Here is a 26,235-nt window from a genome sequence, read left to right on the forward strand (position 1 = left end):
ATGTCTTTGGGACACCCACTTCAAAATGTCTAACAGGCTGTTAGTGATGTGAAGAAAGATTAGCCTCTCAGGAACAAAACAAGAGCTGAATGAATAGATCCGGGGATTGCCCTACAGAGATAATAACTGAATACATGGGAGGTGATGAGATCTCCTGATGAGAAAATATAGAGAGAAAAGGGAAGATCCAGTACAGCACCATGGGGATTCCCACAGTTAGTGGACAGCACGATATGAATGAAGAACCAGAAAAAGAGCCTGAGAAGGAACCATTAGCCATGTAGAAGGAGAATTAAGGAAAAGGATAATCATAACAATCCAAAGAAGAAACAGTGTCCTAAGGATAACATGGTCCACAGAGAGCAGAGAGCGAGAAGGATCAAGACTGAAAGGAGGAGGTTAGAAGAGATCACTGATGACTTTGGAGAGAGCAGCTTCTGTTGAATCATGAGATTGGAAAATAGATTGCTGTGAGTTTGGAAAGAGAGAGGAGAAAGTGGAGGTTCTGGTGTGTGTGTGTGGGGGGGGTGAGACAGACAGTCAGACTTTTAATGAGTTTAGCTTGGAAGGGAGGGAAAGATACTGTTGTTCAGTTATGTCTGACTCTTTGTGACTCCATTTGGGGTTTTCTTTTTTTTTTGTGGGGCAATTGGGGTGAAGTGACTTGCCCAGGGTCACACAGCTAGTAAGTGTTAAGTGTCTGAGGCTGGATTTGAACTCAGGTACTCCTGAATCCAAGGCCAGTGCTCTATCCACTGCCCCACCTAGCTGCCCCTCCATTTGGGGTTTTCTTGGCAAAGATATTGGAGTGGTTTGCCATTTCCCTGTCCAGTTCATTTTACAGATGAAGAAACTGAGGCATGGGTAGAGCACTGGCCCTGGAGTCAGGAGTACCTTCAAATCCAGACTCAGACACTTAACACTTACTAGCTGTGTGACCCTGGGCAAGTCACTTAACCCCAATTGCCTCACTAAAAAAAAAAAAAGAAAAGAAACTGAAGCAAAGGCAAACAAGGTTAAGTAACTTGCTAAGGGTCATACAGCTGGTTGTTGTCCTTTGTTCTCGAAGAGGATCAAAATGACATTCACTATGTTGGGGTCAAGGTTAGTGTGTCCAACTGTGGCTGATCAGACCAAGACAAGTTCAGAATGCTTTACCATATAATCCATATGAACATTTGGAGTGAAGGTAGCTTAAATTTGCATATCTCACATTTAATGAGCTACTACAATTCTGCTTTGCTCATAGGGTACAGCTTCTTCTTTGATGTGGGTACACCATGCTGGACAGTCCTATGCCAGTGTCTCCCAGGTCTCAAAACTGATTCCAAAGTTCTTCAGAGATACTTTGACAATATCACTTCTTCTGACCTCCATGTGAGCACTTGCCTTGTGTCAGTTCTCTGTAAAATAGTTTTTAGGCAAATGTACATTTGACATTTGAACAACATGGCCAGCCCATCAGAGTGCTTTCTGTAGTTGAGTTTGAATGCTTGGCAGTTTAGCTTGAGAAATGACCTCAGTGTCCGGTTCCCTATCTTGCCAGATGATCTTCAGAATTTTCCTATGACAATTCAAATGGAAGTGATTCAGTTTCCTGGCATGGCACTGGTGTACTATTCAACTTTCACAGGCATACAACAAGGAGGTCATCTCAATAACTCTGTAGACTTTCAGTTTGATAGGCAATCTAATACCTCTCCTTTCCCACACTTTCCTTCAGAGCCTCCCAAATGCTGGGCTAGCTCTAGTAAGGTGTGCATCAACTTCATCATCTAAGTGTACATCCCTGGAAAGTATACAGCCAAGGTAAGTGAACCTATCCACAGAATTCAAAATTTCTCCATTTGCTATAACTGATGGTTCTACATATGGATGGAGCAGTGCTGGCTGGTGGAGGACCTGTATTTTCTTGGTGTTAATTATTAGGCCAAAATTAGCATAAGCAGCAAAGAATCAACCTATGCTTAGTTGCATCTCAGCCTCAGAGACTGCATTAAGCGTACAATCTGAGAACATAAAGTCAAACACTAACTCTCCCTCTGCTTTAGTTCTTGCTTGTAGCCTTTTCAAGTTAAATAATTTACTATGATTATGGTAGCAGACCTTGAAGTATCCAAGGGTAGATTTGAACTCAGGAAGAGGAACACCACATGGCTGCCCAAGACTTTGGTGTGTTTGTAAGCATCAGGGAAGAAGAAAAGATCAAAGATTGGGGATAGGATGGGAATGATAGTGTGGGCAATCTGCAAGAGAAGATATATATAGAGAGAGGTTTGACCTTGTCTAGTAGAAGACCCTCCTCATTATCAGATTGCAGTAAAGGTGAAGATAGTAGGAGATAGTTTTAGAGAGATATGAAATGAGAAAGAGGGGGGAAACTCTGGGTAAGTGGACTCATTTTTTTCACTGAAGGATGAGGTGAGATTCATAGTAAAAAGGGTAGGAAAAAGAAATGGGGTGGGAGGCCAGAAGGGAAAAAATATTTGTAACAAGTGTTGAGTTGAACGGGAAATGGAATTCATTTGGAAAAAATAGTAGGATTTCCTTGATGTAGTAAGGAACCAGTTGAGATTAGTTAGCATAGGTGTATGATAGATCACTTTATCATAGTTTCATTAGTTTCACTCAGTGGGAGAAATAGGCAGATAGCAAGATTAATATAGGGTTCCAGGTTGGTCAGGCAAGATCTTGAAAGGACAGGAGGCCAGAGATTTCAGAGTAGAGTTGAACTGGTTTCCTTGGAGCCTCCATGAGGATTCTTCTCCATATATAATTTATTCCCCTTTTAAAAATAAATTTTATATATTATTTGATTTCAAATTCCAGTTTGAATTGAATCATTTTAAAGACAGAGTTTTTCAAGCTATTTAGGGTTTATAATTTTGGTCAGAGCTGAGATTCCAAGTAAAATATGTGTAGCTAATAGCTAATATGGGTTTTAGTGAACTGCTCTTAAAAACACGTAGTACATTTATTTGGGGGTTTTCTTATGTACCTTAATAGTAACAAAATGAGCAGTGTTGAAAACACTGAATGACTAGGTACATTTACAAAAACCCAACATCATGACTAGGAACATAATCTTGCAAGTTAGCATATATGGAAATGTTTACTGTTATGTGATATTCTAACTACATTTTTTTCAATACTTGAAAACAATTTTTATCTTGAATCCAAACTTGTCCTGAAATATGAATTCTGAATGATATAATTTAGCATGTTTACTGGAAAGCTAAAGGGAACAATGTTTTTAGTTTATGACTTTGAGCCCTAACTTTCTCTGTTGTTATCTAAAATTATACAATCTCTCTTGAAATGTGTACAGGATAAACAACCAGAAATTTTCCTCATTTAAACAATTTTTTTGAGTTGGTTAAGGGTGTAAGTTTCAGAATGCAATATGATTTGCCAAAGTTTGTAATGCATTTTTTAAAAATGTCATGCAGGGTGTGGTTCTTTCAGAGAACTGAACAATTAGTCTTGCTTTTGTTATTTACTTGTTTCATCATTTTAATTTTTTTTTAAAAGGTAATACAGACTAAACCCCATTGGGAAAATCTGGGACTTATTATAAGCCCTTGCATGTCCATGCCATTATAAATCAGAATTTTTTGTCTCTAGAGCCAGTTATCTGTTTTCTTCCTTGCCAGGAGTCTCATTTATGACCATAGCACTTGAAGCTTCAGTATTGGAAATCAATTTTTGATCAAGTATGATCAAATATGACTTATAACACTTAATAACTTTGAAATGTGAATAATGTAAAGGATGCTACTTCTCCAGATGATGAGAAAAAAAAGACAATTGTTTGTTGCACCAAGTCAAAACATCATTAATCACAAACATTGGTAAGTGGCTTTTTCAACAATCAATTTGAATGTGAACCCATGGGTCGGGGCGGGGCAAGGAGGGTTAAGTGACTTGCTCAAGATCACACTGCTACTAAGTGTCAAGTGTCTGAGGCCGGATTTGAACTCAGGTCCTCCTGAATCCAGGGCCAGTGCTGAATCCATTAAAAAAAAAAGACCATAAAGTGAAAAAGCAAATTGTGATAACCAGTTTCTGGCAGATTGTTCTTCATAGAAGCACTGGGGCAAAGCCAGGAATCTCTGTACGCATTTTCACCACCCTTTGATCCAGTGAAAGACTCTTTTAACAGCAGAGGGCTCTATTTAAATAAAAAATGTGACCCCTCAAGCAAAGGAACATTATTTGAGAAATGTCATGTGATATTCAGGACCATTTTTAGTTAGGGGTATGCTACCTTTGGAAAGCCAATTTTCAGTGGGACCATTTAAACCTCAGAAATCTGCTCTCTTTTCAAATCCAGGCTTAATTAACTGTTTTGTTGATTGTCTAGACTTAAGGAAGTGTTAATAATGAAGAATAAAATTCCCTTCCCCGCCCCCCCCCCCCACCAGCCCGGTTGTTAAACATTTACCAGAATACTCTAGTATTGCGTTGTAAATATTGCTTGATCTCAGCAGGAGTGAAGAAGAAAGTTCAGAGAATGAAGCGATCACCAGACTGGAGACATGTTGACTGTAGGCTAATCATTAATAATGACAACAATAACAACTGGCATTTACAATGCGCTTTAAATTTTGCAAAACGCTTTACATCCATTATATCAACAACCCTGATCCCAAGGTTTGATCATTCTAATTCTGTCTTATTTGATCGAAAGGCCTGCTTCTATAGAGAGCAATTCACCGAGAAACTAGAGACCTGAAAATGCAATTACAAATCCCCACCCAGAAATCATCTGTCGCCTCCTTAGTCACCCTCACACCCTTAAAAAAAAATGGAACTACTGAAATGAAACCTTGGCGCAAAGTAACAAACTGGGCAGGATTCAAGTAAAACTGGAGCTTGGTCCCCCCGGCCCCTTTTAGTAGGTGGGTACGAGGAGATAGCGATGGAAAATTGAGCCCTCAGTTGGGCAATGCCAAGAGGTCCAAATACCTTCCTTTAATAGAATGACATATAAATACACCTCCCTACCTTTTCCCCACCTTATTAAATTCCCACATATAAACACGCTGTGATGTAGTGTGCTGCCAAATCCATCCTCTGGTCTCATTCAGTGGGATTTTCTTTTCCACACCCTATTCGGAAGTTTGGAATTCAGAGTTTGAGGAGAGTTTTGAACCACGGAGATGGGGAGAGGAGGAGGAGGGGAGGAAGAGGAGGAGGATCTGGTTGGAAAAGCAGCCTCCTCCTCCTCCTCCTCTTCCTCCTCCTCTTGCTGCTGCTGCCCTGAGAACAAATGGTATATTCATCAGGAGCTTCTTGCAGCCAGAGAAACTCCTCGAGGGAAATTCGGTGTACAACCCGCCCTTTAAAAGCCCTCCCCGCCTGCCCGAAAACCGTCTGCTCTATGTACACTTAGTGGCCTCCCTCCCGGGTGTGAGTGAGAGTAAGCGTGTGAGTGTGGGTGACTGCGTGTGTGAGTGAGTGTGTGTGTGTGTGTGTGTACGCACGCCTTGCGTCTCCATCAGCCATGAGAGGCGCCTCCTGCATCCGCTCTTGGCTCTGGCTGCTGCTGGCTGCCGCGTCTCAGGTCTCCGGGCAGCAACCACAGGAGAGGTAAAGAACTTGGGGCAGAGGAGGCGCGTGGGGAGCAGCGGGAGGATGGGACTCCGAGGATCAGCAGCAGCAGCAGCAGCAGCAGCAGCAGCAACTATTACTGTTGCTGCTGCTGCTGCTGCGTGCTTGGGCTCAGGGGAGCACAACCCCACCTCCCCGGACCCTGGTGCGTTCGCCTTCCTCACTCTTCTAACTCACTGCGCCAGGAGCCCCAGTCTGTTTCCCTAGAGCCTCATGCGCAGGGTCAGCCTCCTGCCGGACAGCTCAGCTCTCACCCGCGGCATCCCTGTCCACCTCCCTCTGGTCCACCACCGTTTGCTCCAAAGCTTCTCACGACTGCGCACCGGCTAATTGGGCTTCCTTTCTCTGCCAGCGTCCCTGACCCCCCAGCCCTTTGGCAAACTCTCTCGTGCCTCAGCTCTGGCTCAGAGAGCCACTGGGGTTTCTGCCGACTGTGGCGCTCCTTTGCATTCTGCCCCTGTGCTCTTCCCATCCCCCTCCAGTTTCCCTGAGCCCAGAGCTCCCATTCACTCGGTAGCCCCTCTCACTCCTTCCCACCCCGGGCTAACACCACGCTGGAGTTAGACACGCTCCTCCTCCGCCCCATTCCTGCTGTGGCAAACAGCTGGTGATGTTATCTTGACTAGGGTCATTAAACTAAACCTCCCTCACCACTCCCGCTGTCCTCCCTCTTCCCCCTCTTTCAATGGAGGGGAAAAATCAACAGGGATTCCCAGATCCCTGAGGCCACCTCTCTCTCTTTAATTTCCTTCTCTTCTGGGAACCTTTGCACAGTGAGTGGTTTAAGCCCAAGGAAACAGCATGAACTGAAAGAGAGAAGAAATCCTGAGCATCATTCTGGGAGGTGAATTCATTTATCCCATGGTCGTAAATCCTATCTGCTCCACTTAGCTAGGATTGAGAGTTAGGGTATTGTCAAATTCTACCTGTAACCCACTCCACCTCCACCTCCACCACTATCCTTCTTTCCTCTATGGACACCTTGCTAATAGGAAAAACCTCTTTAAAAAGGAGAGAAGGGGGGAAATACAGCTGCCAGGTTCTAAGCAACTCTGGCTTCAGTCAACTGCTTGCTTTCCTATTCTAACAACAAACACTCTTCAGCCCCTGCTTTTCTTCAATATAAGCGGGAGAAATTGAGATTTTAAAAAATATGTCGATGGGAATTAATTGAACATTTCGAACCTTTTGATTTTTACTACTTGTTTGGGAGGTTGTTTATTCAGTTGCTTTTTCTAGTTTTATCATGATTAGGATGGACTACGATTGAACTGAGCGCCCAAGAGTCAGTCTTTGAAAATACTTGTATGCATTCTATAAAATTCTTTGTGTTTCTTAATTTGCATCACGAGCATTTCTTTTCGAGGCTGGGATTAGTTATTGACTATAGATAATGTGGTAGGTTGTATTTCCAAGTGAAACTGTATTACTTTTTTCTTGTTGTTTTAATCTTCCCAGACCTGTTTTCACATGCGGTGGCATTCTATCTGGAGAATCTGGACTTATTGGCAGTGAAGGGTTCCCTGGAGTCTACCCTCCAAATAGCAAGTGCACTTGGAAAATCACAGTAAGCATTTTAAATACAGTATTCTTGTGATGCTGGGGCTTTGAAGACAAAGAAGAATGGCTTTGTTTTCCCTCCAGTGTCAGGATGTGTGCTGGGGGAGGAGATACCTGTAATAGTGAATTTCTGGATTGACTTCAACTCTTTGAAAGATTATTAATAGAAATCCTGGTATTCTCTCATCTTAGGGACTAAAGTACATTACAAAGTGTATGTGATAGTGCTTTGAAAATTACAGGATAATTTTTTTTTTTGCAGGGAAATGAGAGTTAAGTGACTTGCCCAGGGTCACACAGCTAGTTAAGTGTCAAATGTCTAAGGTCGGATTTGAACTCAGGTCCTCCTGAATCCAAGGCCAGTGCTCTATCCACTGTGCCACCTAGCTGCCCCCAGGATAAATTTTTAAAGTAGAAGTTTTGCTCAAAGCCTATTTCACACCCCTCAGCTTTCTGATACAGCATTAGGAAATGAGGATATCAGATTATTTGAAAATTGTCACATCGCTGCAGGTTTTCCTACTATATGATAATGGTTCAAATTCATCGTATTGACTTTGCTCCAAATAGATACCAGTAGAGGATAATACCAAGTGACATTTGTTTATATAGGACATTTTAGGACCTCATTTGATCCCATTGTTGTTGTTTAGGACTTGTGTTCAAATCCTGTTGCTGCCCTTTAGTATCTGTATGACCTTGGGCAAGTCATTTTACTTCCCAGAGCCTCAGTTTCCTCATCTATAAGATAAGAGATGGGACTAATTGGCCTCTGGGGACTCTTCCAGTTCTAGATCTAGAACCCATGACCATGGGAAGTCACATCACTTCTCTGGGCCTTGGTTTGCTCATTTGTAAAATGAGGTTGAACTATATGGCCTCCAAAGTCCTTTATAGCACTAGAGCCTGTGGATAATCCCAATAAGGAAGGCGCTATTATTATCCCCATTTTACAAATGAGGAAACAGCCTGACAGAGGTTAAGGAATTTATCCAGGCTCATGTGGATAGTAAGTGTCTGAGGCAGGATCTGAACCCAGTCCGTCCATCTGTCAGTCAGTCAGTCAGTCAGTCAGTCCACAAGCATTTATTAAGCTTCTCCTAAGTTACAGGCACTCTGCTAAGCTATGAGAATATGAAAAACAAACACCCCCCCCCAACATTTTCTGCTCTCAAGGAACCCAGATCTTCCTGATGCCAAATTGAACATTCTGTCCATTGTACTATGGTTCCTCTGTATGAGGGACAAAGGGTAGTCCCTCACTTTGGCATCTCTGAGAAGAATGAAGAATGTTGTATCCTCCCATTGAAATCACCAGAAAAGGCAAGCTACCAAAAAAAAAAGGGGGGGGGGAGAAACAACTTTAGCCTGACGCATTTGTTTTTTTGTGGGTTTTTTATTATTATTATTACATCGGTTGCCAGAAGCAGGGAAGCACAATGAGTATCATGTTGAGTCATGGTTAGATTCTGGAAAAACAGAGATTGAGGCAATATGAAAATGCCTCATCTTTAACAGCAGACAAAACACAGGGATCTTTAGTCATTTTGCCACTTCCCTTGATAGTCACTGTATTTTTTTTGGTCACAGGGTTTCATTCTAACAGTCGTGCAATATGGTTTACTGAGTGCTTTCTTCATTCAGTATAACTTTACCCACTAAAACAGGCTGAATTCACACTGAGCTCAGGACTGCCCATAAGATGAGAAGATTCAAGATTCTAGAAATACGTTCTTCACTTCTATAGAGGCCCTAGCCTGCAGAGGCTTCTCCGCTGAGAAGGCTCCCTGGGCAAATGCCCTCCTATAAATAAACTTGTCTCTCATCTGTTGTGGAAGTTTTGCTAGACCTAGGTAAATGTCCTTCTGTGGTTAATTCCCCAGCCTGACAGACTGGAAGGAAGTGCACAAATTTAGACTATGAAGAGAGGGCAGTAGCTTCCTGGGATTGGTGTGCCAGAAAATGACTTGGAAATAAGCATGGATTGGAAATATGATTCTGAGAAGAGCTTAAATGATGAAATTTTTATATGTGTCTTGAGTTGTTATTCAATGTGTTAAATGTTAAGGAGTAAGTGGCAATAAGTGGATGAGAGAAATTAAATTGTGCTTTGAGGTTTTAATGTGGTTAGTAAAAGAACTCTCCTTTGGAATGATTACAGAAAAAAAAGATCTAGCACCTTAAAGTTTGCAAAGTGACTTACAAACATTTGATCCCCATAACAACTCAAAATAAGTATTACCATCTACCTTTCTTAGATGAGAAAACAGAGGCTAAAGGATTTGCCTACCAATCATAGAGCTAGCAAATGTCAAAAGCAAGATTCCAGTCCAGGTTTTTTTTCTGACTCTAAAAAGACCTCTTTCCATTATACCACTGCTGCTTTTTTTGGGGGGGGGGCAGAGCAATGAGGGTTAAGTGACTTGACACAGCTGGTACGTGTCAAATGTCTGAGGCCAGGTTTGAACTCAGGTCCTCCTGAATCCAGGGCTGATGCTTTATCCACTGAGCTACCTAGTTGCTTCACCACCTCTGCTTTTCTAGAGAAATGAAATAGAGTTCGATATTGCATCAACATCTGAAGATGAGAGATTCTGCTAGAAAAGACACTGCTTTGGGGAGGTGGCTTAGGGGTGTGGGAGTGGGCGGGATAGATGCCTTGCTTTGTGAAGATGGTTTATTGCTTCGCAGCCAGTGGGTGAGGTGGCATGGTGTCCTCCCCTCACAGTATGCTTCAGTCTCTGTAACTAGCTCAAAATATTTTTAAAATATTTCCATTTGCTATTAGAAGAGTCATTGCAACTATGCCTACATTTCCATATAAATTACTTGAATCATAGGGTAAATGGAAGAAAAAAGAAAAGGAAGGAAGGAATGGAATGGAAAGGAAGGAAGAAAAATGAAAGAAGGAAGAAAAGAAACAAGAAGGAAGGATGGAAGAAAAAAGAAAGGAAGGAAGGTTAATTAAGTACCTACTATGTGCTGAGAACTATGGAGACAGATGCAAAAGTAAAGATAGTGCCTGCATTTGTGGAGTTTGCAATCTAATAGGGGAACTTTCTAATGGACCAAGAGAGAACAAGGAACTTGCCCAAGGTCACTGAGTGAGTTCTTTGGGAGACCCACGATATGAACCCAGATTTTCTGACTCTGAACCCAACGTTCTTTTCACTCCATCCCATTGTCACTCTAAAAGAACACAGTTGTGGTTTTCACAGTTCAGACAAGGTCAAACCCACTTAAGGACATTAGAGTGATTGATTGCCAAACAGGAATCCTCTTTCAAAGATACAGTAGTTTCAGAATGCATGAGCCATGTAGTACAAATAACTACACAAACTGCTTTTAGAACACAAAAAAAGCTTTGAAGTGAGTGTTTGATTTTAGCCAATGAAGTTTGTGCTCTTTCAAGAGGAAATCACTTTGATTTCTTGCTATAAAAATATCTGCTCTGTTCTGAGAACTGCAAGTAGAGTTCAGTGCGTGCTCTTGGTTACTGTTACAGCTTTGGCAGGACTGAGTCACAGGGGTCCTCATTGACACTGGCTTACTTGGCTACCACGAAGGAATCAGCTGGGCAGCTTTAATTTTCTGGATAGCTCTGATTTATTTGTAACCCTTCAGTTCTATTCAACAGGCACTTATTAAGCCCCTAATACATGCAAAGCACTGTCCTTGGTGCTGGGGATACAAAACCAAACCGAATCAGCAACAACAAACAGTCCCTCCCCCTTAAGGAACTCACATTCCACAGGAGGGTTATAGTATGTACAAAGATAAGGAAACACAAAATAATTGGAGGTGAGACAGAGCACTAGGCACTAGGTCGATTAGGAAAGATTTCTTCTAGAGGGTGGGCACCTGAGCTGAACCTTGAAGGAAGCTAAGGTAGCTGAGAGGAGGAGGTGAGGAAGGAGTGCATACGAGGCTTGTGAAAAAGCCTTGTGCAAAGGCGAGAAATTAACTGCTGAGTTTAGGCAGCAGCCATTGGGCCAGTTTAGCTGGGACACAGGGTGCATAAAGTCTGGAAAGTTGGGGTAGAGCGAGAGTGCTTTAGGTGGCAAGAGGACAAGTTTTTGTTTTATCTTGGAAATAATAGGGAGCCACTGGAGATTTTTGAGCATTAGAATAACACGGTCAGACTAGTACCTTAGGAAGAGTATTTTGAAGACCGTAGTGTTCCAAAGATGTATTGATTGGAGAGGGGAAAAGACTGGGCACAGAGAGACTAATTAGGAAGCTATTGCAGTGGTCCAGATGACAGGCGATGAGGACTAGAATGAAAGGCCATGGAAGGGGACAGATACAAGATATACCATGGAGGTAGATGCAGCAAGACTTGACAGTTGATTAGCTGTAGGAGGGAATGTGAGGAAAAGAAGAGGGTGAAGACTGACTCCATGATTGCAAACAAAGGTCACATAAAGGGAAGTGAGGCTCCATAAGTCTGGAAACAGAAGTTAAGTTCAGATGGGTATTTATTTGTCCCCTTTCGACTTCTCAAGGTGGGTCTACATAGTCTCCAGAACAGCAAATGGGGTGGAGTGGGGTGGGGGGAATCTTTCTATAGCTCCTCTCGATTCCAGGAGAATAGATGGAATAGTAGATACAGATATAGTTTCAAACCTACAGGGACATGGGCTCATCTTGTTTTCCAAGCATTTATGAATGCAGCTGGGAAATGGTAGCAATAACTTGGAGACGTAGAAGATGCTGGCTGTTGTTCCCACCCGTGGTTATGTCTCGAAACACAGCCAAGTACCCATGTTTGCTGCCATACAAGTGATGTCACTGTAGAGTAACTTAGCAGAAAGCTGGATCCTTCAGGTTGGAACACTGGGCTCCTAATTGGGTATATGGTGATCATAATAATAACTTATTTACATAGTGCTCGAAGGTTTACAAAGTGTTTTCCTTAAATAACATACAAAATGACCACATCAGTATAAGAAACAACAAACAAAACTTGATGTTCTGTAATTATGATGACAAAACCCAACCCCAAAGAAGAGAAGAGAAAATGTGCCTCCCTCCCCTCTTTGTAAGAGATGGAGAACTATGGGTATTGAATACTACATACACTGTCAGACTCAGGTTGATATGCTGCTTAGTTCTGCTGAACTTCTTCCCTCCCCTCTCTTGTTTTTTCTTTCTTTTTTAGATTCTCTGTTACATGACATAGTTCTCTGGGGATTAGGGAATGGGTTGGAAATGAAGATGATATGAAAACAAAATATCAATAAAAATTTTTAGATAGGGAAAAGAAGCACACAAAATATTTTCTTCACAATAGCCATGTCAAATGTGGTAGTATTTCATCACCCATTTTTTAGATCAGTAAACAAAGGTTCAGGGTAGCTAGGTGGCTCAGTGCATAGAGCGGTGAGCTTGGAATCAGGAATACTCATCTTCATGAGTTCAAATCCATCTCAAATGCTTATTAGCTTTGTGAACCTGGGCAAATCACTTCACCTCATTTGTCTCAGTTTCCTCATGTGTAAAATAAGCTGGAGAAGGAAATGGCAAACCATTTTAGTATCTCTGCCTAGAAAACCCCAAATGAAGTCAAGAAGAGTCAGACATGACTCAACAACAATTACAAAGATTCAGGAGGCACCATGGCTTAATAGAGAGAGGGCCAGCTTGCCTTGGAGTCAGGAAGACCCCAGTTCAAGTCCTACCTCTGACCCACACTAGCATGGGCAAATCAATTTGCCTCTCAGATGTCTAGACAATTGCTTAAGGGGTTTCCACAAGGGGAGCTCTTCACACTTATGAAACCAAAGGTTTAGACCAAAATAAACAAACAAAAAGACTTGAGCCTTTGAGAAGTGGGGATCACATTTCATTTACATAGCGGTTAGTTGTTGTTTTCTTTTTTATAAACTCTACAATTTTTATGACCTTCTGAAAAACCCTTTAGATTTCTTTGGGATATTGGTAGCCAGGGTTATTTAGTTTACATACCTATTTTGTGAGGCTTACAGAGAAATGAGTTACACAGGGGCAGGATGGGATCTTTCTATCCCCTAGACTTAGATAGCCCTGGCTCTCCTTAAATATACAGATTTACGATGCCGAACCTCTTCCAAAAATGGATTGTTAGAGACTACAGGGTGATCTTGAAGGGTCAGGAAATATTCCATTGATTGTACTACCATCAATTTATTGCAGGTTCTTGGGCAAATCTTTTCAGATTTCTATGCATTGGTTTTCCTGTCTCTAAATTATTCACTTCCTGGGCACGTTGCTAAAACTAGTAGCACAATATTTACTTTCTTTACATAAGAGGAACAATGTGGTGTTTTTTCTTAAACAGAACTAAGTAACATGAGTAAAATAATATTGAGCTGCTCCATGCTTGTCCAATCAACACTATTCAGAATAGACTTGCATGATAGTCATATCAGCGGGATCATGTTTATAGCAACTATGAGAACTAGATCGATTTTCAGAGGCCTAGGGGCTTCCTATTAACATGGCAACAGATTAAAATAAGAATTTTAATTAATTAGATCATACAACCTACAACTGAATCAAGTGGGGCTCCTTGAGCAGCTGTTGTTTTTATTATCACTGGTGTGACATTGGCAATGATGGTCAAAACTAATAAAAGATGGGGCAGCTAGATGGCGCAGTGGATAGAGCACTGGCCCTGGATTCAGGAGTACCTGAGTTCAAATCCGGCCTCAGACACTTAATACTTACTAGCTGTGTGACCCTGGGCAAGTCACTTAACCCCAATTGCCTCACTAAAAAAAAAAAAAAACTAATAAAAGATGATAGGATCGTAGATTTAGAACTGGAAGGGACCTTAGAGATGTATTCATTCATTCTACAGGCATTTATTAAACACCTATTAGTTGCAAAAAATCCTGCTAGATAGTGGGGACACAAAGACAAATTTTTGAAAACCTTCCCCCAGGATCTAATATTCTACAGAGGGTATATGCCATTTATACAAATTAAATAGTGTAAGATAATTTGAGGAACAAGAACATTCATGATTTGGGATAGAAGTCCTTAACCTGGTATCTATAGGTTTTTGTTTAATATTTCAATGTTAATAAAGTAAATCATTATATTAATATTAAATGACTGATAAATTAACATTAAAATTGTGTTTAATGTTTTGATAAGTACATATCAATAGAATAGTTTTCCTTTGTAGTCTTATGTATTTTATTGTATGCATTTAAAAATATTATTCAGAGAATGGGTCCATAAGCTTCACCAGATTGCCAAAAGGGTCAGTGATGGGGCAGCTAGGTGGTACAGTGGATAAAGCACCGACCCTGGATTCAGGAGAACCTGAGTTCAAATCCAGCCTCAGACACGTGACACTTACTAGCTGTGTGATCCTGGGCAAGTCACTTAACCCTCATTGCCTCCTCCCCCCCCCCAAAAAAAAGGGTCAATGACAAAAATAAAAGCTTAGGGGTCAAGAAAGACTTCCTGATTTGAGACTTGAAGGAAGCAGAGTTCTGGGAAGGAGTATACTCTGGGCATCCCAGACAGCCCAGAAAAATGCATGGTGGCTGGAAACTATCTACTCCAACTTCTTGATGTTACAGATGAAGAAAATGAGGCCAAGAATTTACTAAATGACTTGTCCAAAGTAACTCTGGTAGTGAGCGACACAACTAAGATCTGAACTGAGATCCTCTGAATCCAAAGTCAATGTTCATTCTACTTTTCCCACCCTTGATAGGACTCACAAGTCAGGTTTAAAGATTAAGTGCATATGAAAAATCTGCTGATAATAATAGTTGTAATCAAACATTATTGAAAGTGTTCATTTACACAAGGGTTCATTTTGTGTTTCTAGCTCAGGTATGGTTTTAGAAAGATCTGTAAAGGAATTTTAAACATTTTCTTAGTCTAAAACAGTATACAAGGGTTCATGCCCACCCTATACCACATAATTTGATAAAGTAGTAGTGTGGGAGGGCAGCTATGAGTCAAAAGTTGATAGAGTGGATAGGTCTGGAGTCAGAAAGACCTGAGTTCAAGTCCAGCCTCAGATACTTACTAGCTCTGTGGCCCTGAGCAAGTCACTTAACCCTGTTTGCCTCAGTTTTCTCATCTGTAAAATGAACTGGAGAAAGAAGTGGCAAACCACTGCAGTAGCTTTGCCAAGAAAACTCCAAATAGGATCACGAAGAGTCAGACATGACAAAAACAATTCAACAACAACAACAAAATGTGGGAGGGCCAGTCACAGAATTTTCTTCTTTTGGTCTGAGAAGGGAAGTGATATGGAATATTTTTCCACCCATCTCTTAATGCTCCGTGAAGGAAAAAAGCAAAAAAAAAAAAATGGGCAGGATGATTTTAAAATAAAATACAAATCAAACAGGAAGGATTTAGATCACCAATAATTGGCATGCCCAGAAGATAATGATGATATCTAAGATATGACCCTCAGGCTGCTGGCCAAGGTAGGAGGAGGGTCAAAGGTCATGGGAGCTATGGAGGATAGTGAATTGAGAAGCCTGAGTCCCAGAAAGGTGATAATAACATGCTAATATCACCTCACCAAGAAAAAGAACAGCAGTCTTCTATCAGTTTTGTAGAGAGGCAGCATACTGGACTTGGATCCAGGAGAGGTATGGGCTTTAATCTTGCCTCTGATTTTCACTAGCTGTATGGCCTTGGGCAAATCAGTTCCTGTCTCTGAGCTTCCCACGTCCTTATCTACAAAATAAAGATTATAATTACTCTAATGCCTTCCTCACGGGTTGTGATGAGGAGTAAATGAAATATTGTGTATGCAAAGGACTTTGTAATAAATGGCAGGTTTTTATGATTATTACAATGTCACATCATCAGTTCCCTTCATCTTTTATTTTTAACTTAAATTTTATGATTCCTTTCATCTTTGATTTTTATTTTTAATTTTATGATTCCCTTCATCTTTGATTTTTATGGAATAAAATAAGCATTTCCACACCAGAGTTCAGTAAAAAAAGATGATTGAACATGAAACTGAAAATCTACTTTGCACAACCTGTTATTCCTTTCGAATATACAACAAAATTATCATGTCCTCTAAAGATGCTTAATTAAACAATTGTAAATCAAGGCATCTTTGGTCTCTTTCGCTGTTAGTAGTTTGGTGTTCTTGTGTGTTAAAGCCATCATCCTGATTCCATCACTTGAACCCTGTGGCCTGTATCACTGCAGCAAAGCAGCCTGGGGCTCATGTGGGTCAGGGTCAGTCTTGAGGACTTCTCAGCAGTCACATCCATTGGCTCTTGTCTGCCAGGAATATCAGCATCTGACATGTCTCACTAAGTGCCCTTAGCTCCCACACAGACTAACACAATAATGAACTGGTAGCTAGGGAGCATGGGGAATAGAGTGCTGGACCTGGAATAAAGAAGACTTTGAATTCAAATCCTGCCTCAGACACTTGTCAGCTGTGTGATCCTGGTCAGGTCTCTAGTTTCCTTATCTGAAAAATGGGGATGTTGTAATAACTTCTATTTCACAGGATTATAGTAAGTATCAACTGAGATAACATATGTAATATGCTTTCCAAATCCTAAAATGGTATATAAGCATGATGATATTGTGACAACATGGGATAGGCTTTTTGTTTGTTTGTTTTTGTTCGTCAGTGAGGGTTAAGTGACTTGCCCAGGGTCACACAGCTAGTAATTGTCAAGTGTCTGAGGCCTGATTTGAACTCAGATCCTCCTGAATCCAGGGCCAGTGCTTTATTCACTGCGCCACCTAACCGCCCCCGGGATAGGCTTTTTTTTAAAGGATTTGCCCACAAATAAGTCAAAGCAATCCCCCTTTCCCCTATTCCTTCTATGCTAGGCCTCTGCCCTTCCTCAGGATACAGTCCTCCAGACTTTGGTATGCCCCCTCATCCCTTTGCAAGGGGAAAGAACTTAAAATTTCTAGCAAGTCAGGAGACCGCCACAGTCCATATTGACTCACATTATCAGTGAAGGGAAACATCCATATTGTGGCTCCCAGCTAAGCAGATCTTACTTCCCTTCACGTCTCTGTGTAGGGGAGGCTACTATTCTCCTGGTTGCTAAAGGGAACAGTGGGGAATCCATATATGACGCATCTCCTTTCTGTCTTTGACCCTCCCTAGAAAGAACTCTTGCAGGCTCGGGTATGTGAAGTTTACCAGCCATAAGGGGTCAATTCAATGCTCGTTCTTGACGCCAAAGCTAATAAATGCTAATAAATGGAGTCAATGCCAAGTTAATGGGGCAATAAGGACCTAAGAAAAGGGCAATTCATACCTTACTTAGTGAATATATCCTTTTTTGAAGAGATTCAATAGGAAAAAGGAGTTTATCATGCTCTTTCTAGGGGTGGTCACTTGCTTGCTAGAGTAGTAGATCTGTAACTAGAGTAAGGTGACCAGAGATTTGTCCTAGAACTCTGAATTTATTATTTTTTTTGCGGGGCACTGAGGGTTAAGTGACTTTCCCAGGGTCAAACAACTAGTAAATGTCAACTGTCTGAGGCCAAATTTGAACTTAGGTCCTCCTGAATCCAGGGCCGGCGTTTTATCCACTGAGCCCCCTAACTGCTCCCAGAACTCTGAATTTAAAGGATGCTTACAGCACTTGTAGTCCTTTGGCAGCACCCAAGCAACAGAGCTTAGCTTCTAGTTAGCAAGGATAATTAGTGAAATAGGAAGCTAACAGATAGGAGGCTAGAGTTAGTTCTTCCCCCTCCCCCATTGGCTCTCGATACCTCCCTGCCATAGGACAGTGTTTCAGCCAAGGGATGTTGGCTGCCCCTTGTCCTGGACACTGGTTGTGGTTTTTACTTTGAGCACAAAATCTCCAATTTATGGCTCTGTCCAACATTGTCTCATTCAATTTAAATGGCATTGACAAACAGTGCAGAGTAATATTTACTGCACCGAGAGTCTGCTACTGTGCCTTTCTTCTAGCCATACACCTTGTTTAGTCATTTGTGAGACGACAATCAAATAAAACCCAGCCTTTGCACAGCGCTTGGAAGTAGGTGCTTAATAAATGCTTGTGGACTCATCTTGAAATGAGATCAACTCTATCTGCATGTAGCAGAAGACACTTAGTGAATTCAGCCAGAAACTTTGGCTCTTAAGTCACTTGATTATACCCAAGGGCATAATAATTGGGTCTAAGCTCACAGTAATTATTCCTCCTTGCTTTCTATGACCACAGAGGAGGAGATAGAGGGGAGGAATGTTGGCCTTCACCACAGATTTCCTGGCCACAACTGCACTGGAGAATTTAGAACTATGCAAAGATCGGAATTTCAGTCTTGACTGAGGTTTGGTGTGTTTTTTTTAAACGTGCACATATTTTCATTATAAGGACTATTTTAGAAGCTTAAATGGTGCTCCACACTGCTTGTCCCAACTTCATTAATTAATACCTGATTTACGAACAAGCAGAGGAATTCTCTTTGATCCTGGGAATTGTTTATCAGAAAGGGAACAAGGGAACGCCAGTTTTTCTTTAAAAACAACAAACAAACAAAAAATGATTCAGAGATTTGATGGCTGTGAGATTGAACTATAGACAATTCTTAACTGATGTTCATTGTATAGTCAGAGCACATTAAAAGATGACTTAAAGGCTGAAAGATCACCTAAAAAGAAACTGAAGGTTTTTCTACCAAGGAGCCAATCTTCCTGTGTGCATGGCCTTATGCCTGCTGGCTTTGAAAGAGAGCCTAATGCTGTTTTTTTAAACCTATAAAGAATGGAAAGAACGAAGGAAGGAAACAAGTATTTATTATGCAATCATCTTGTGCCAGGCACTGTGCTAAAATGCCTTTTGAATATTATCTCATTTGATCCTCACGACAACCTTGGGAGGTAGGTGCTATTGTTATTCCCATTTTACAGATGAGGTAACTGAGGCAAACAGGATTAAGTGACTTGCCCAGGGTCACACAGCTAGTAAGTTTCTGAGGCCAGATTTGAACTCAGGGCTTCCTGACTCCAGACTCAGTGCTCTAACTAGTTGTCTCCAAAATTTTTTTTAAAAAGCCAAAAAATGGGGCAGCTAGGTGGCACAGTGGATAAAGTGCCGGCCCTGGAGTCAGGAGTACCTGAGTTCAAATCTGGCCTCAGACACTTACTTAACACTTACTAGCTGTGTGACCCTGGGCAAGTCACTTAACCCCAATTGCCTCACTAAAAAAAAAAAAATTAAAAGCCAAAAAATAAAGCCATCTTTTTACTGATTCCTTTATTTGGGCTACTTGTATATTCAATGCTCTGCTTAGGAAAATGTCCAGAAGATGATTCAGTAGGCAGACATGAGAAGGAAGTGGTCATAAATGGGTCTTCAATATGTTTTTCAAAGGGAGAGTTTTTTTATGTAGTTAACGAAAATGATTTCTTATCAAGAGAAACAGCACATCCAGGGCAAAGGGTGCCAGGCTTAGGATTTACATTTCCTTTCTGAGGCTCACGGGCTGTGTGATCATGAGCAAGACGTTAATTTATCTGGGCTACAGATATTTGGGGGCTGTTTAGTACCTGGAGTGCTGAACTCTGAGGTTTGTGGTGAGGATCACAGAGAATGACATGTATCAAGAGGCAGCATAGTTCAGTAGGAAGGGCAAAGGATTTGGTGTCAGGGAATGTGAGTTCAAATCTTACCTCTGTCACTTACTGCCTGAGTGACCATGGGAAATCACTTACCTAGGACCTCCTAGTAAGTCCTCCTGATTCATTTTTTCCACTCAGTCCATTCTTAAGTTTCTCATCTATAAAACCAGCAGGGAGGGGCTCGCCTCATTCCAGAACTATTGCAGTTGCCTTCTTGTCTGAAGTCTCTCCCTACTTAGTCCATCTTCCACTCGTGTAGCTGCCAAAGTGATTTTCTCTCTTTTTTTTGTATCCCCAAATGCTTAGCCTGGAACATAAGCACTTTATTATTATTTTTTTGTGTGTGTGTGAGACAGTTGGGGTTAAGTGACTTGCCCAGGGTCACACAGCTAGTAAGTGTTAAGTGTCTGAGGCCGGATTTGAACTCAGGTACTCCTGACTCCAGGGCTGGTGCTACATAAGCACTTTATTAATACTTATTCACAGACTGACTGAAGTTTCTGTCCAGTTCTGAAAATATCCATTATTTTTGTCAGTATTTCTATGTCAATACAAGACAATGATAAAATCATTAAGTCCAAAATTAAAGGCAATAGAACTGAGAAAGCATTTAATAGACATTAAAAATGCAGTCAATCAGTATTTAAATGCTTAGGGTGTGTAAAGCATTGTTCTGGGCATTATGCAAAGTTTATATAAAACACATTGCCTGCTTGCATGGGACTCACAGTCTGAAAACGAAAGGAGAAAAACACAGGTAACAATGATATACAATATTAATTCAAATGAATGAATGAAAGAGCTGACTACACACCACATACTGTGCTAAGCATTGGGGAAACATACAAAAACAAAACAATCCCTGACCCCAAGGAGCTTACATTCTAAACGGGGAGACAACCTTATTTCTAAGGAAGAGGTGGGGGAAAAAAGGACACTTTGATCTGGAAAGTTAGAGGGATGGTGAGTGGAGCCAATAGGGAGTAAATCGACACATATCTTCCAGACGCAACAGTAGCAAAAGTTTGATTGTAGTTCCACAACTGAAGAGCAGGGAAGTGAAGGAGGCTGAGGGGAAGAGCCCAGAGTCAGAGTGGACGGTGAGTATAGTTGGGGCTGCTCTGAAATAGTCTGCTCCATGGGGTAGTCTGTAGTCAGGATGGCAGAGCACCAGGGCCGAAGCCTCGGGGATGAAAAGGGTTAACACTGTTAAAGCCTGGTCTCTGCTTCAGGTGGCAAGCTGATTAGAGAGTGAAGTAGAGAATTGGAGAAGCTCAAAACTACATGTTATAGGGGATCTGAGGGGGAAGGTGTTAGAGACTGGGTCCAGGAGATCAGAGAGGGCTTCATGGAAGAGGTGGCAATTTGAGTTGGTCTTTACAGTTGAGGGTGGGAATTCAGCAGGTCAAGAGAAGAAGGATGAAGGACCTTCTGGCTATAGCGGAGAGCCAGAGCAAAGCCACAGAGACTGGTCCAGTTTGACTGGAATATAGAGGACATAGAGCTCAGTAATATGAAATAAGGGGAGAAAGGAGAGGTATTACCAAATTGTGGAAAGGTGAGAACACCAAGCGAGAGAAGCTTGGGAGTTTCTTTGGTAGGCTATAGAAGATCTTTGCACACATGAGTGACACAATCAGGTCTACGCATAAAGATGAGTTTGGCAGTGGTATTGAGGATGGACAGTGTAGAAGAAGTGAACCAGAAATACTTAGCAGGAGGCCAAAATTCAGGAAGATAGGGGCAAAGGCCTTCAGCAGGGTGGTAGCTTTAAGAAAAAAGAGCAGGAGATGAATGCGAGATTTGTTGCGAAGGTAGAATCCACAGGATTCAGTAACTGGTGGTCTTCTGGCTTTGAGAGAAAAGACACTGTTCCAGACTCTCTTCAGGTCCCTGAAGGGAGAGAAAGATTTTGGGAAGGTGTTGACATGTAAAGGAGATGGCACCCCATCACCCCAATCCCCCCACTTTGCCACATTGGAGACTTCAGGGAGCCTCCCCTTGTTGTTTTTTTGTTTTTTGTGGGGCAATGGGGGTTAAATGACTTGCCCAGGGTCACACAGCCAGTAAGTATCAAGTATCTGAGGCCGGATTTGAACTCAGGAACTCCTGAATCCAGGGCCGGTGCTTTATCCACTGTGCCACCTAGCCGCCCCAGGAGCCTCCCATTGGCTAAGATCCAGGATATTCCCTCTAGTTTGAGCTGTTACCTTGCTCCCAATGCAAGAGCCCCTTCAGTCTGTGTTGTCTGCCATACATTGTCCCATGTAGATGTTCTCTAGTTTCGCTTTTACTATTGACTTGGATATATGAATTTATTTGCTATTTTCTATGTGTGTTCACTGTGTAACTGACATTTAATGGGAAGGGAGTCAAGTCTTGGATACATAACTTGGTATTCTCCTTCCTTATCCAGGGATAGTGATTAGGGGCTCAGCTTAAACCTATAAATTTCTTTTCTCTATACCAATAATATTTAGAGGGATCAATAAATATTTACTAAGCACCTACTATGTACCAGTCTCTATGTCAAGTGCTAGGGATACAAAAGAAGCAACAGATAGTCCCTGCCCTCAAGGAGCTTACAATCTAATACACATAATTTTATCCGGGTGCCCTTTCTCTTAGGAGAGCAGGCAGAGTGGCCAGTTTATGGTCCTAACCTTCTACTGTCTTCCTAGAAGGAAACAAAGTTTCTCTTGGGAAGAAGAGATGGGTGAAGAAATTCTAATGATATCTATTCATGGCTCCCTTAGAGTCACATGTAGAATGGGCACACAAAACATACATAGTCAACAACATAGTCCCCCCTCCCCTTGCAGTGAGGCTTCAGGATGAAGGGCTAAGTCATGGGAGAGGAAGTTAATAAGTAGCCTGGAGAAGAATGAAGACATGCTGGTCTAGGAGTTGTCCTTAAAGTGGGACTTGAGGGAAATTAATATTATACCATTATATTAGTGGGGCAATTAGGTGGCATAGTGGATAGAGTTCAGAATCTGGAGTCAGGAAGACTCATCTTTCTGAATTCAAATCTGGCTTTGGACATTTATTAACTGTGGGACCCTGGGCAAGTCACTTCACCCTATTTGCCTCAGTTTCCTCATCTGTAAAATGAGCCGTAGAAGGAAATGGCAGACCGCTTGAGTATCTTTGTCAAGAAAACCCCATGAGGTCACACAGAGTTGGACAGGACTGAAAAATGACTGAATAACAACAACCTAATTAAAGGAGCATTCTAATTAATCCCTCTTCACATAGTAAGTCCCAAATGTTAAATTTGTGATTGGTATGCCCATGACCAAATTTAAATGGCACCAGGGATTTGTGCATTAGAACAGTGCCTGGCATGGAGTTGTTGCTATATAGTTATTCCCTTCAAAAGGATAGGGACTGGATCCATGATTTCATTTGTGTAGGAAACTTTCAACTCCCTTTACCAATGCAGGTTGGCACCTTCTCTGCAACAAAGAGGTTTAGAGAGTTACCTAGAGCAGGGCTTCTTAGACCTTTTCTACTTTTGACTCCTATTCACCTGAGAAATTTTTAAGCAACCCCAGGTATATAGGTATACAAAATAGGTGTAAATAACTTTTTACTGTTGCCAAATTTTTCACAATCCCTACATTCAGTTGCACCACAGTGGTGACCCACAATTTAAGAAGCTTTGGCCTAGAGCACTCTGTCACACAGGGGCAAGTATGTATCAGGAACAGAATTTGAACTGGACTTCTTACCTTCAAGACCGGTTCTTTCCACTAGACTCTTCCTCTTTCCTTTAGAGCAAACAATTCTTAAAAATAAAAACACAGTTATTTCCTTTGTTAAGTGGTACAAAGTCAGATCTAAGGGTTCTGGAAGAGGCCTCACCCACCCCTAAGTATGTGGTGGGATCCTATTGTGATTAAATAAGTAATATATTCTTTACACACTGGTATTTCTCCTGCTTCTACTGAGATCATTCCACATCCTAATCACTCAGAATTGAGCTCTGAATGAATTCAGTTAATTTAATAAACATTTGGGGGTGGGGCAGGGGAGACAGGGCAATGAGGGTTAAGTGACTTGCCCAGGGTCACACAGCTAGTGTCAAGTGTCTGAGGCCGGATTTTAACTCAGGTCCTCCTGAATCCAGGGCAGGTGCTTTATCCACTGTGCCACCTAGCTGCCCATAAACACTTCTTAAATATGTACTATGTGCAAGGAGCTGCGCTAGGCTCTGGAAATACAAAGACAAGAACAGAACTGTCCTAGCCCTCAAGAATTTGAATTCTTCTGGGAGATACAACATGATATTCGTCAGTAAGTAAATACAAAGGTTATATAAAGTAATACTAAGTAATCGCAGGGGAGAGGGAGAGAGACAGAGACAGAGAGAGAGCACTATTAACTGGAAGGATAAGGAAAGGCTTCATGAAGAAGGTGACTTCTGAGAATGTTGGGGAGTCTGTCATAGAGTTGAGGGAATAATGAAGAAGGTTTGCTCAAAAAGTAATTTTTTTTTTTGTGGAGGTGGTGGTTTTTTGAAAACCCTATTTTCTTCGATACAACAATGAGTAAGGGCCTCCCATGTGCAGGACACAATGCAAATCATGATTACAAGCATTTGGAACATGTTTTAGTGTGATTTTCTACATGACCAACCACAAGATTCGACCATGTGTCTGGAATAAGATTGTCACTGATTCATTCAGTGTTTTCATCAGTTGTTGCATTGGCTGGTTGTCAGCTTGGCACTATATCCCTAAGGCATTTCTTCCCTTCTCAGAACTGTACACACTAGTTTGCTACATTTTGTTGACCAGAAACATTTTCTTCATAAACTTTAACAAGTTGGACATGAATTACTATTTTGGAAATATTTCAGAACTTGAATCATAGCACACAGATTGTTTGGGGCCCCATGTTGTAAAGAGTGACTATTCTTAATTAATGGGTGGGAGTTTGAGTTATAGCTATGTTATACAGTTATAGCTGGCTTACTTAAAGAGCATTACTATAAGTCAAACAAAATATTAAATGTTAGTGTTTCCCTGGGTCTTTTCTCTCATTGATGTGAGTACCCTCTCCCCTGGGGCAGGTTGAAATTTATCCATGCCTTCTCATCCCATGAGATTCTTATGCATGTATTCCTATTGTGTTGTTTAAAAATCTAAATGTGGGTTCTAATCTGTCCCCCCCCAGTTTGGGGGGGGGAAACTGGCTAAAATCACTGATAAATTCACCAAGAGTTTAGGCTTTTAAGGGTTTATTAAAAGATATAAGATAGTGAAGAGAGAGAAAGATTGAGAACAGATTCCTTTTGCATGGAAATCCTAGCTTTCCTAACAGCCTATGTGAAGTCCTGCCACCAAGCCGAAGTCTTGAACCAAAAGAGAAAGACCCGTCCGCCAGCCTCAGCTTCTTACTTCCTGTCCTCCTCCCAGAAATGGGAGGTTCTTGATTGGCTGAGAGCAGTCTCCTGTTGATGTCGCAGGCCATAGCCTCTGAGAACACACTCTCCTCAGGGTTGGCTAAATTTAAACTAGGTGGCTAACAGGGCAGGCCAGGTGTGGCTAAAATCTAATCACCTTTAAGTGGGTACTTAGTAGTTCCTCATTCACACCCAATTCAAACACTACTAAATCAATCAAGTCGGACCCCTGGGTGTCTGCCAAATTCCATTATTTCAATATTCATTTTTTTGTTTTGTTTGTTTTTGTGGGGCAATGAGGGTTAAGTGACTTGCCCAGGGTCACACAGCTAGTAAGTTCTAAGTGTCTGAGGCCAGATTTGAACTCAGGTCCTCCTGAATCCAGGGCCAGTGCTCTATCCACTGCGCCATCTAGCTGCCCCTAAATTCCGTTATTTTACCACACTATGATTTCTCCTTAGAGGACTGACCCAATATACTAGAGTCACTTCAATATTTTATGGATATCTGTGCAACGCTTTAGTTGACCAATTGTTCTCCTTTCTCTTAGGGTCAGGGACAGCGATCACACAGTAGATTTTAAACATCACATTTGTTGACCTTTGGCCAAATCACAAAACAATTTACTACAACTTACTGTGATTTTGTTTTTCATTTGGCATCACTGTGAATAACAAACACAACATACTGAGATTTGTTGGCTTACCTGATCTAGGTACATAAGACATAAGAAACGTTATCTTCAGATATGTTATTATATATGCACATATATCCACATATCTACATACACATTTATGTGTGTGTATATGTATATATACATATATAATTATGTGAGTATATGTATGTATGCATACACATATAAATATACATGCATGTGTGTGTATGTGTGTGTGTGTAGTTCAGTTCTGAGCTAACCTTTCCAATTCACATTGCATTGGCAAATTAGTTCCCCAGAAGTTGACTGACTGTTGCTTCCCTCAGTTCTCTAGGGGGTGATACTGAGGTTCGTAGTTTCTAGTATTGAAGTTCACAAGTCCCTATCTGGTCTGCTCTCCAATATCAGTCA

General features: G+C 41.4%; 1 protein-coding gene and 1 long non-coding RNA gene across 3 annotated transcripts in view; one reads left to right on the top strand and one right to left on the bottom strand.

The window, feature by feature from the left end:
* Positions 1-1,421: 1,421 nt before the first annotated feature.
* LOC122745641 lies at positions 1,422-5,923 on the bottom strand. 2 transcript variants are annotated; one of them, XR_006355478.1, is made up of 4 exons: positions 5,791-5,923; positions 5,008-5,111; positions 4,445-4,552; positions 1,422-1,564 (listed from the first exon to the last, which is right to left on the bottom strand). It is a non-coding gene; the product is annotated as an uncharacterized LOC122745641 (long non-coding RNA). The 2 variants fall into 2 exon arrangements; XR_006355479.1 differs by lacking the exon at positions 5,791-5,923 and adding an exon at positions 5,487-5,606.
* Positions 5,248-26,235, top strand: part of PCOLCE2 (procollagen C-endopeptidase enhancer 2) — a 104,178-nt gene continuing 83,190 nt past the window's right edge. The window contains exons 1-2 of the mRNA XM_043991042.1: positions 5,248-5,592; positions 7,072-7,180. Of these exons, the coding sequence (XP_043846977.1) occupies positions 5,507-5,592; positions 7,072-7,180 (195 nt within the window). The 5' untranslated portion in view covers positions 5,248-5,506. The remainder of the gene's footprint in view (positions 5,593-7,071; positions 7,181-26,235) is intronic.

The sequence above is a fragment of the Dromiciops gliroides genome, chromosome 3 (assembly GCF_019393635.1).
Source record: "Dromiciops gliroides isolate mDroGli1 chromosome 3, mDroGli1.pri, whole genome shotgun sequence".
Classification (NCBI taxonomy): Eukaryota; Metazoa; Chordata; class Mammalia; order Microbiotheria; family Microbiotheriidae; genus Dromiciops; species Dromiciops gliroides.